At 31.1% G+C, this 10,666-nt stretch overlaps 1 protein-coding gene and 1 long non-coding RNA gene across 2 annotated transcripts; one reads left to right on the top strand and one right to left on the bottom strand.

Annotated features, from left to right (window-relative positions):
• Positions 1-1,657: 1,657 nt before the first annotated feature.
• On the top strand, positions 1,658-2,695 carry LOC126667836 (uncharacterized). The gene is made up of 2 exons (XR_007638297.1): positions 1,658-1,842; positions 2,076-2,695. It is a non-coding gene; the product is annotated as an uncharacterized LOC126667836 (long non-coding RNA).
• A 265-nt stretch (positions 2,696-2,960) lies between these two features.
• LOC126667832 (disease resistance-like protein DSC1) lies at positions 2,961-8,749 on the bottom strand. Its single transcript, XM_056104690.1, has 6 exons — positions 8,286-8,749; positions 6,984-8,064; positions 6,553-6,873; positions 4,086-5,015; positions 3,443-3,995; positions 2,961-3,267 (listed from the first exon to the last, which is right to left on the bottom strand). The coding sequence occupies exons 1-6, from the start codon at positions 8,747-8,749 to the stop codon at positions 3,134-3,136; spliced, it is 3,483 nt and encodes a 1,160-aa protein (XP_055960665.1). The 3' UTR covers positions 2,961-3,133.
• Between the last annotated feature and the right edge of the window lie 1,917 nt (positions 8,750-10,666).

Raw genomic sequence — 10,666 nt, 5'->3', positions numbered from 1 at the left:
CTGTGCCTTTGTATCAAGTTGTATGCTTCTAATAGGTATCTCCAATAATAATCAAGTTTGGAACTCGTTGCTTGATTTCTTTCTCTGGTTAAATGGCAATAGGAACGCTGAAACTAAGCAGCTATGGGTGATGATGCTTTGGAGTGTGTGGATTGCGCGCAACAATTTGATGTGGAACAAAATTAGAGAATCTCCTAGACATGTTGTTAATAGGGCAAGTAAGACGCTTCATCAATGGCAATGTCTTCAAAAGGCTTCCATGAGAGCTGTGTTGAATAATGAGTTCGAGGGAGGTTCTGCTGTCTGGGAGAAACCTCTTGAGGGGTGGACTAAGATAAATGTGGATGCTGCTTGCTTTAGTACTAGGGGTGGAACTGGTTGTGCTTTGGTGGAAAGGGATCATAGAGGTGGTTGGATAGAAGGGGTAACTAATATTAGAGTGGAGCAGCTTGCTCCTGTTGTTGCGGAAGCATGGGCGCTTAAAGAAGCTTTGTCCTGGATTGATGATATGAACAAGCAGATGGTGGTCGTTGAAGTGGATTGTCTCCAAATAATCAAGATTCTGCATTCAGAGTTTAATCCTACCTCTACACTGCTGTGTTTATTATTTGATTGTCTTAGTTTGCTTAATAAGTTGATCAATGTTAAGATCAGGTTTGTTTACCGTTCTGCGAATTGTGTGGCTCATTCTCTTGCTAGAGCCACAAATTCTATGACAGGACGAAGAGTTTGGTCGGGTGATCCACCTTCCTTTTTACATAATGTACTTTTGGCTGATTTGCAGTAATGAATTTCCAGTTTGATTGTCAAAAAAAAAAGCTTATAATTTTACTAAATTTTAAAGATCAAACAAATGTGAACTAAAGATCAACCGAATGTCAACAATAAATCAACTTAATGTCAACTAAATATCAATAATATAATTTTGTTAACTAAAATTTTCAATAAGGGTTTGCTTAAAAATTTCTCATAATTACTTTTCTTTTGTAATTTCGCTAAATTTAAAAGATAACTAAATGTCAACTCGAAATCAACTAAAATATCAACCAAATATCAATTGAATATCAATAATATAATTTAGTTAAATAAAATTTTCGATAAGAATTTACTTAATAATTTTTCGTAATTTCGCTAAATTTAAAAGATAAGCTAAATGTCAAATAGAAATCAACCAAAAATCAACTATCAAGTAAATGTCAACCAAATGTCAAAAAAAATTATTTTTCATTTGTCTTCCGCGACATATTCAAAACCAATATTGCCATTTTTTCCCCTCCTTAATTTTGAAAAGCGTCAATTTCGACGAGTTCGCTTTATGTTGAAACTCTTACTTTATAATTTTACCAAATTTTAAGGACTACCAAATGGCAACTGCAGATCAACCAAATGTAAATTAAAGATCAACCGTATGTCAACCAAAAATCAACTGTATGTCAACTGAATATCGATAATATAATTTAGTTAATTAAATTTCCGATAAGAGTTTGCTTAAGAATTTCTCGTAATTACTTTTCTTTTAGTTAATTGTTGCACTGTTTATTTTTATGATAATGCATCATTTAGTAGAGAAGTGGGTTTAAGTTTTATCATCTAAATGGATGTATTGAAATTATAAATTGCCCATCAAATGATTATGCATTCAGATGGATATTTTTGGAAGTGCTTAACAAGATTTCTCCCGGATCAATTAACTGGAAGCAAGCATCGAAGCCTCCAATCAAGATGCCATTTAGAAAATTGGAGAACTGTATCAAGTTATAAAAATTGGAAGACAATTAAAATTGTATCTTGTCAATGTAGGGGGAAATTATATTGTGCAAGGGAATAAGAAGCACATTCTTAGTAAGTACTTTTTCCCCAACCTCTTACATTATTTCATAAATCCTTCATATTTTTTTATCGAAAAATGCAATCCTGCATTTACTCATTCAAACAATGAATAGTCTCCTCCTCTCCTTCATCCTCTTCATTTCCCTCTCCATCAATTCACATCTCTCAGATAAACTTTATTAATCCAATCTTTAATCATTAATCACTAATTCTTTTTTAATCACTAATTTCTCACTAACTTGCAGCTGTTAATTCAATTTCCTTCAAATTCAGCAAATGTCGTTTCATTGTCTGGCCTGACCTCCTCTCTGGCACTACCTCCTCACAGCCTTTTACCACTGGCTTCACTCTCTAACCTGGAAAATCAAGATCCGCTTCCATTCCACCATCAGGAGCGAAGAACTCTCTGTTCTCGACATTCCTACGGTAAATTCTCGTCTTATTGTCGATTATGGCTCCGGTAAGCTAGAGTGCGGCGGAAGCGGCGCTATTTTGCCGGCGACTTTGGCTGAGTTTACTCTCAACGATGCCGAAGGTTTAGATTTCTACGACCTTAGCTTAGTCGACGTTATAATCTTCTGATGCTTGTGATTTCGAAGAAAGCTACTAACGGGAGGTGCGATGCGATGCCACCGGCTGTTTGATTGACCTAAAAGAAAAAGGAAGATGATTTGAAAATTTCACTGCGTGTTGGGAAGAAGAGGGTATACTTGTCTTATTTCAATATTAAATTAGCTTGTTTTAAGTTTTGAGGTATTTGTGAAAACAATTTTTTTTTGATTGAGAGATTTATGCATATTTTTTATAGGTGATGTATTTATGAAAATGAATGGACTATATGAGTGATTTGTGTGCTTAGCCCTAATTTTTTTTTATAAAAGAGAATCCATACAAAAAAAGATCTAAAATTAACTAAAATGTCACTAGAAGTGTCCCCGAAGTATCCCTCCTTTGACCAGGGGCACGCAACGCGGCGTGTCGGGTACGTATCCCCGCTGTGTCCCTATGTCGACCCCCTAGATATGGCACTCCGGCGGAGTGTCGGTGCTTCATAGATAGGTTAGCATTTATATCAACATTTACAATGCACAATGAATATGAAACTTTACAATGCATGACGAAAATGAAACTTCACAATGCACAATGAATATGAAATTTTACAATGCACAATGCATCCAAAATTTTACAATACAAATTGATGAATTTAGTATACAAATGATGAAACATGCTGTTTTAAGGGCAAACTATAGCTATCCTGAAGTAACTAAGACAACTGGTAATTTGGGGAACGGAACAACTAAATTTAAACGAAGAACTCGAAGCAACTAAGAAGCTTAGAAAAGAAACCGTTAATTCCTTTAGCATGTGGTTTCTCTTCTTCGTTTTCTTCACTTCTCTTGTGGCTGGTGTCCAGTTCTGTTGCTTCTTCAAGAAAATCTGAAGCAACAACTAGCTATTAGCTAAGTTATCCTTACTTATACAGAGCTAGTGGAAATTGCTATGCTTTCATATCACATGACAAAATCAGAAATCACTAGTTTCAGTTGGTGATAAAATTGCTATACCAACTCATTCATAGCAATTTTATTTATCATAGGAACAGTTCACTTACTTGAAGGGGTTGTAAGAGGTGAAGCAGAATCCACCAATTTCATTATTTCTGTGGGTGGTTCATCTTCTGTAGGCTCATCTGTCTCATAAATCAGGTGCACCCCGCACTTTTTCACCTTCAACTTTTTCTTGTTATTTCCCCATTCATTAAATGCACTAAACTCAAATGACGCCTCGTTCATGACATTATTGCCAGTTTTTATGAGCCAATTGCTTAGATCAGAATCAACACTAGCATTAAACCAGATGAACACGTGATCTGGTCCAAAATAAACACGATCTGCGGTAGAACGCATACAATTGCTAAACAAATCCTGTTTTACATCAATCACATTTTTGAAACAGCACTGAACTTCGAAGGAGAGGGGGCCATCATGAAATCCAAGATTAAATTGATCAAGGACTGCAGAAAAAGCAAACCCAAGGAAGGAAATGTTAAAGGAATCAGGCGGGAATTCAATCGCTATTGAAGATCCTTGGCTTTTATATCCATACCACTCTGGAATGTCACTCCCAATTATACAAAATTGATAAGAATCAAAAATCTTCTCCATCTGTGAGAAAGATAAGCAAGTTAAAATCATTTAACTAGTGATAATAAGCAAGGTCTTAATTAAATGAGAGAAAGATTGAGAGATACTTACTGTATTGTTAAAAGTAATGGCTACTTCTTCTAAAATGAACTGTGCTTCTGCTAAAATGCTTGAACATGAATCCTCATCCAAATTATAGCAATTACCGTAATAGAATTTGAAATTAACCAACTTATCATAACCCATTTCCAAGTATTCAACATATTCAGACAGTTCTGTGGATGGAATGTACCAAGATAATTCCGCAGATTCCAAAGATGTACAGTTTTGAACTTGGAGCTGGATTAATTGCTCTGGAAGCTTAGGCAAACCTTGGAGTCTATGGCAGCTGTTTAAAGTCAATTCTCTAAGTGATGATAAAGAGACAATGTCATTGGGGATTTCTACAAGTGCAGTTCCATCTAGACATAGCTTTCTTAAGAAGCTCAAACCTTTCAAAGGAGGCAATTTACATATATTTTTGCAGCCAGTGAGATCAAGCTCCTCAAGGTACTCCAACTCACAAATGCTGTCTGGGAGAAATATGATATTTTCACATTGCACCATTCTCAACACAATAAGTGATGATGATGGAGATATGATTGATGAGGGCAATTCATCTATTTTAGTCTGACTTATATCTAACATTAGAATATTTCCTGCGATCTCTGGCAACTTGTGAAGATTCCGACAGCCGCTGAGATTGAGGCCTACACTGACATCCATAAATGGATTAGATGAGGACAACTCTTCCACCCCAGAATTGTTTAGATCTAACCATTCTATGCCTTTAGGAATTTCCGGAAGACTCTTCAGCTTCGTGCACTCAAATAGACAGAGATGAATAAGATTGTAAAGGAACTTTATAGAAGAGTCGATCTCAGTCAAACTTTCACAGATATATATGTTTATCTTCTCCAGGTTTTCAGCCGAAGAGAGATTTGGGAGTTTCAGTAGCCGTACACATCCAGATAGATCTAACCTTTTCAAATTTTGAGGACACTGTAAATATGAAAACACATTACTAAAACTGAAAAAACACTGTCCAATCTGATAAAAAATAGGTCAAATGTTTTAAAAACCCCCGATCTTTTAGCCCCTTTTCAATTATACCCTGACGTTGAAAATTTGTCAATTTTACCCTATTTTGAATTTTTGTGTTTCAATTGTACCCTGAAAAATTAAATTAACGTCTTTTTCGTTTGGAAATTTGTTTAAAACATTCTCCATGTCTAGCATATATTAATTGTATGTTTTTAAAATTTATTTAAATTTAGTAAAATTAATTAAGAATTTAAGTTAGTGTTAATATGATTATGGGTTTTAGTTAGTTTTTAAAAATAAAGGACTTATTTGTACTTTTTTGAATAAAAAAGAATTTAATTTCATGTTTAAACTTAGTTAATTGAATGATTTCATCATTTAAGTTAAAAAATTAACAAAAATTAAAAAATTGGGGTACAATTGAAAACGGAAAATTCAAAAGTGGGTAAAATTGACAAATTTTCAACGTCGGGGTGGAATTGAAAAAAAAATTAAAGGTGAGGGTTTTTTGAGTGATTAGGCCTAAAAAATACTCCCTCCGTCCCGAATTAATAAGCCACCTTACTATCTTTGACGTCCCAAATTATAGGGCGCCTCCTATATTCGGTATACAATTTAAAGACGAAGTCTTATGTATTCATAATAAACATATAAAGTTATTCGCAAATGAATTAATAGCTTCATTTTCCAATACAAAATGCACCAATAAAGAAATTAGTAATTAATGTACTTTTCACATATCAAAAATTATGAAATGATAAAATTGAAAAGATAAATTAAAAAACTAATTTTAACCAACTTAATTATATTGAATTTTATTTTTGTGTTTGTCCAAATAGCAATTATTTTGGAACGGAGAGAGTAACTTTTAGGGCTAATTACATATAAAATCATGACTTTTGCACCAAGTTTCAAAAATAACATGACTTTTCATTTCTTTTTAATTTCATCATGGGCACTTTTTTCGGTGAAATTTTGCTGACTTGGACACCCAACGGGTCTGCCACGTGTCATGTCACGTGAGCAAAAATGTCATTAAAAATCGCAGATGTTTTTTTTGAAAAGAAATGAAAGGTGGTGTCAGTGATTGACACGTTTTAAAGGTCATGTTATTTTTGAAACTTGGTGCAAAAATCATGATTTTATATGTAATAAACCCTAATTTTTATTAAGTTCAAATGTATCTCAAATTAAGTTTAAGGAATAAACTGAACTTTATTTTACTAAAATAAATGTCTAAATACAATAATTTTTTTCCCAACTCTTCGTATGCTGAAGTCAATTTCAGTCTAATAAGAAAAATATAAATATTTTTTTATGCTGAAATGAGGTTTCAAGTTTATAAGCATAAAAGTGATACAAATTTAAAAATGATTTTCATACATAATGTGCAGTACAAAAAATGGATTGACATGTTTTTATTTATATTCAGCATTCGTTTCTTTTTACAAAATATTAACATAAAAATTAAAAGTCAAATGTACTTGAGTCTCACCTTATCTCCATCCCAAAGTTGGGTGATACCGCACCACGTTATCTTAAGCTCAACAAGGTTTTCCATAGAAAATTTTGATGGCAAAGACTTGTAAGGATAGTTTTCCCAATGTAGCAAACTTAGCGTGTTGGGAAGACAATGAAGATATTTTGATTGATTAAATTCAAGCAATCCTGATTCAAGAAATTTTCGTGTACCCTGATAGTGCCGGCAAACTTTCAGAAATTTTAAGTTGGTCATTCTTGAGAAAGCTTTAGGGTGCAAGTAAACCTTTCTGATTTCAGATAAGTCCAAATATATGCCTCGAATTGCTTCGTTCCCCTGATAGTATTAGCAAGCATGCTAAGTAAAGAGATTTTAAAAAATTCAAAAGCAAGCATGCCAAGTAAAGCTCCTTAAATATTTAATATAAAGAGAATTTCATGTCATACCAGATTATTTGTTAACATTTGACAGATGGCCATTGAATTTCTCAATCTGCTGCCTTCTCGTTGAGCAATTTCTCTACCCATTTCTTGTATAAGATCATGCATATCTAATACATCATCCTGTCCAACAGTCAATAGACATTTATCTGTTAGGCGCATAACTCCCCAATCAAAATTTCTGAACCCACTACCTTTCTCTAGTATATATTTGACATGAGTTATACTCTCTCCTTTAAAGAAGCATGCAATATCAAGAAATATATCTTTTGTCTCTTGTTCCAATTCATTGTAGCTAATTTCTAAAATTTCCTGAATTTCAAAATGAGAAGAATGTTTTAATTTATCCAATACAATTTCCCATTGTTCTGGGGACCTTTCACATAGATGGGAACCAAACAATTTAAGTGCTAATGGAACACCTTGAGCATACTTGACCGCTTTTTTTGCCAATTCAAGATAATCCTTTGATTGATTGTTCTGCTTAAAGGCATAGATATTGAATAATCGGAGAGCATAGCTATACTGGAGTTGCCTAACCTTGTAAGTTTTATGACAAAACTGAAGCACTTGTTTGTCTCTGCTTGTTACAATAACTCTACTACCTGGACTAAGCCAACTATTAAGATCCCCAATTAAACTACTTAATTGTGCAGACTCATTGACATCATCCAGAACGATCATGACTTTATTTCTTTTCAGCCTCTCTAAGACAGAAGTAGGAAGTACATGGAACATTGTTATTTTCAAATTCTCATCGCCTAACAATTCAGTTAAAAGAGTATGTTTTAGCCGAATCAGACCAAATTTCAATGAATCCTCCCTGACATTGCTTAGGAAGCAGCTACCATCAAATTGGTTAGATATACGACTAAAAAGAGCTTCTGCAATTGTGGTTTTCCCTATTCCACCCATTCCCCAAAGCCCGACGAAATAAGGTTTATCATCTGACCCACTAGGGAATAGTGACAAAATTTGCTCAATTTGTGTGTCAATCCCCACCAACTCAGCAGAAATGCTATAGGAGGTAGAATAGATTTTCTTCATGATATCCCTGACAACTGCCTCTATTAATTCAGAATCAGGCCTGAAATACATATGTATAAAAGAACAAGGTAATTAGTCCAAAAGAAATATAAAGAAATTTAATTACTTGAAATAAAGAAACTCGACTACTTACAAGTTAGTACAATATTGCAATTATTAAGAACAATAGAAAAGTTTTGTAAATCAAAGATTGAAATGATGTTATTTTGAAAATTATCATAATTTCTTTTCCATTATTGACAATGCAAACTTGCTCTTTACCTGTAATTCTTTGAATCCCAACCAGATAAAGTTGTCACCTCCTTCAAAGCATTTCTCCACTTATCCATACTCTTCTTGTTCTTTGCTTCAAGCTTCCTGAATCCATCTCCGGGAACCCCTTTCCCCAGTTCAACATCAGATGGATCAACATGGTAGAAAATTGGCAAAACGATACGACCCAGTTCCTCTCTACATTCAAGAATCTTGACCAGTTCATCCAAACACCATGGAGACGATGCATACCCCTTTGAGAAAACGACAACTGAAATTAGAGACCCTTCGATGACTTTCATGAGAGATGATTCAATCTTTTCACCCCTATCAAGCCTATTGTCAATGAAAGTTAGGATATTTTTATCAAGCAGTTTCTGATGAAGATGGCTGGTGAAATTATCGCGAGTATCAGCACCTCTAAAACTAAGAAAAACATCATAGCTTGTTTTAGCAGATGAAGTAGATGCCATTTTAACAACTTAGAGAAGGATTTGCAAGAGAAAGCAGGAATACTACTAGGACAATTGTATTGAGAAATACATAGCTAAGAGCAAATTAAATTAGTTTGGTTGACTTTTAATTAAATAGTATAGACATAGAAGAAGAATAACTTAGACAAATTGCAGATAATTTCGTAGAACTATTCATCTTCCGAATATATAAAACTAGGTCGATGCCCGCGCTTTGCGCGGGTGCGATTGAATAGTTTTATAATTTTTGAAATATTTATTTTTTATTTATAAATTTTTCTGAATTTTCAATTTGTATTAAATTAATTAATTTAACATTTTAAATTAATTAAATTCTTATAATTCTTAATATATAATTTAGTTAATTTTAGTGACTAACCATTAAAAAAACGTATTTATTAAATTATAAATATTATTTATAATATAATTCTTCAAATTTCTAGCCATAGATTGTTTTAAATTATATAAATTAAATTTTAATTGGTTTAAATTTAAATTAAATTTAAAAAATACATTTTGTTTTGTAACATGTAAATATCAATTATATATTAAAACTCTTTAAATTTTATAACTTATTATTATAAGTTTAAATAAAACTTTTCAAATTTATAAAATAAATTAATAATTAATTAATATTTTCATATTTTTATCATATAATAATATAAAATTATTTCATATCTCATAATTAAATTTCTAATCTTTATAGTACTATGTTTTATAGTTTTTTTTGTAATAAAGTTATTTTTATGTATTCTTAATTTATTTATTAATTTATAATAATTATACAATAAAATTTATTGATTGGATTTAAAAAAATCATTTATATAACTTAAAACAAATTAAATTATTAAACTTATTAATAGTAATTAAATATTTAATTTATTAATATGATATAATATTACTATTAATTATTGATTAAATTCTACAAAAATTATACATATAAAATAACTAATAATTATTATTATTACATTAAAACTATAAACTTTGTCGTTACGTTTTTTAAAACTTATTACTAAAATTTTTAAAAGCTCTTTATAAATTAATAATGGTATGTGTAACACATTATAATTTTTATATTTAATTTTTATGCTTAATCTTTAATATTTTTTTAAAAAATTGTATTTTGATAAAATCAAATATTCAGACTTTATCTCTTTAATTTGGATGTGTTTGTATTTTCTTATAATATTAGTTGGTTTTGACATTTTAACTATTACATCGAACACTCCTAGTATTCTATACTATAAGCTATCATTGTAGTACAACTACAAACAGATATATAGTGTATACTCTTAATATATTTATATTTAAGATAAATTATTGTCATATAAAATGCTAATAATATTTAATAAATTAATATAAAATTTATTTTTATACTATTTTAGAGATAATGGTAGCATATTAATTTTTTATTTATAAAGACATCAAAAATTACATTCATATAAAATTTAATTATTCATATACCTTTTATAGTTTATGATGAACATATATATTATTTAATCATGCTTAATAAAAAAATTAAGGATCAATTTATATTCATACATTTATAAATGGACATACTTTTATCTTTTTTTTAAAGATCTAACACACAAATATTGGCCTCAATTCACATGATCTCTCTATATATTCAATTTCTTTAAAAATGACAAATACAAAAAATATAATAAGAAAAGGTATTAAAAATATGAGAATTAATAACATAACTTTTTACCACTATAATATATCAAATTCTATAAAAAAAAGTTACATCCATTTTGTATAGATATTAACGATCTTAATATAATAAAAGAACATATGAAAAATTTGAACAATAGAGGATTACCGGAAACACATACCATGATAGTAGTCAACAAATCGCATCTTTCCGAAAGAAAAATTCATCTATGGCGTGGTCTATTACGTGAGCAAAGAGTAAGA

Source organism: Mercurialis annua, linkage group LG2 (genome assembly GCF_937616625.2).
Source record: "Mercurialis annua linkage group LG2, ddMerAnnu1.2, whole genome shotgun sequence".
In the NCBI taxonomy this organism is placed as follows: Eukaryota; Viridiplantae; Streptophyta; class Magnoliopsida; order Malpighiales; family Euphorbiaceae; genus Mercurialis; species Mercurialis annua.
This window is presented reverse-complemented; position numbering and strand designations above follow the sequence as displayed.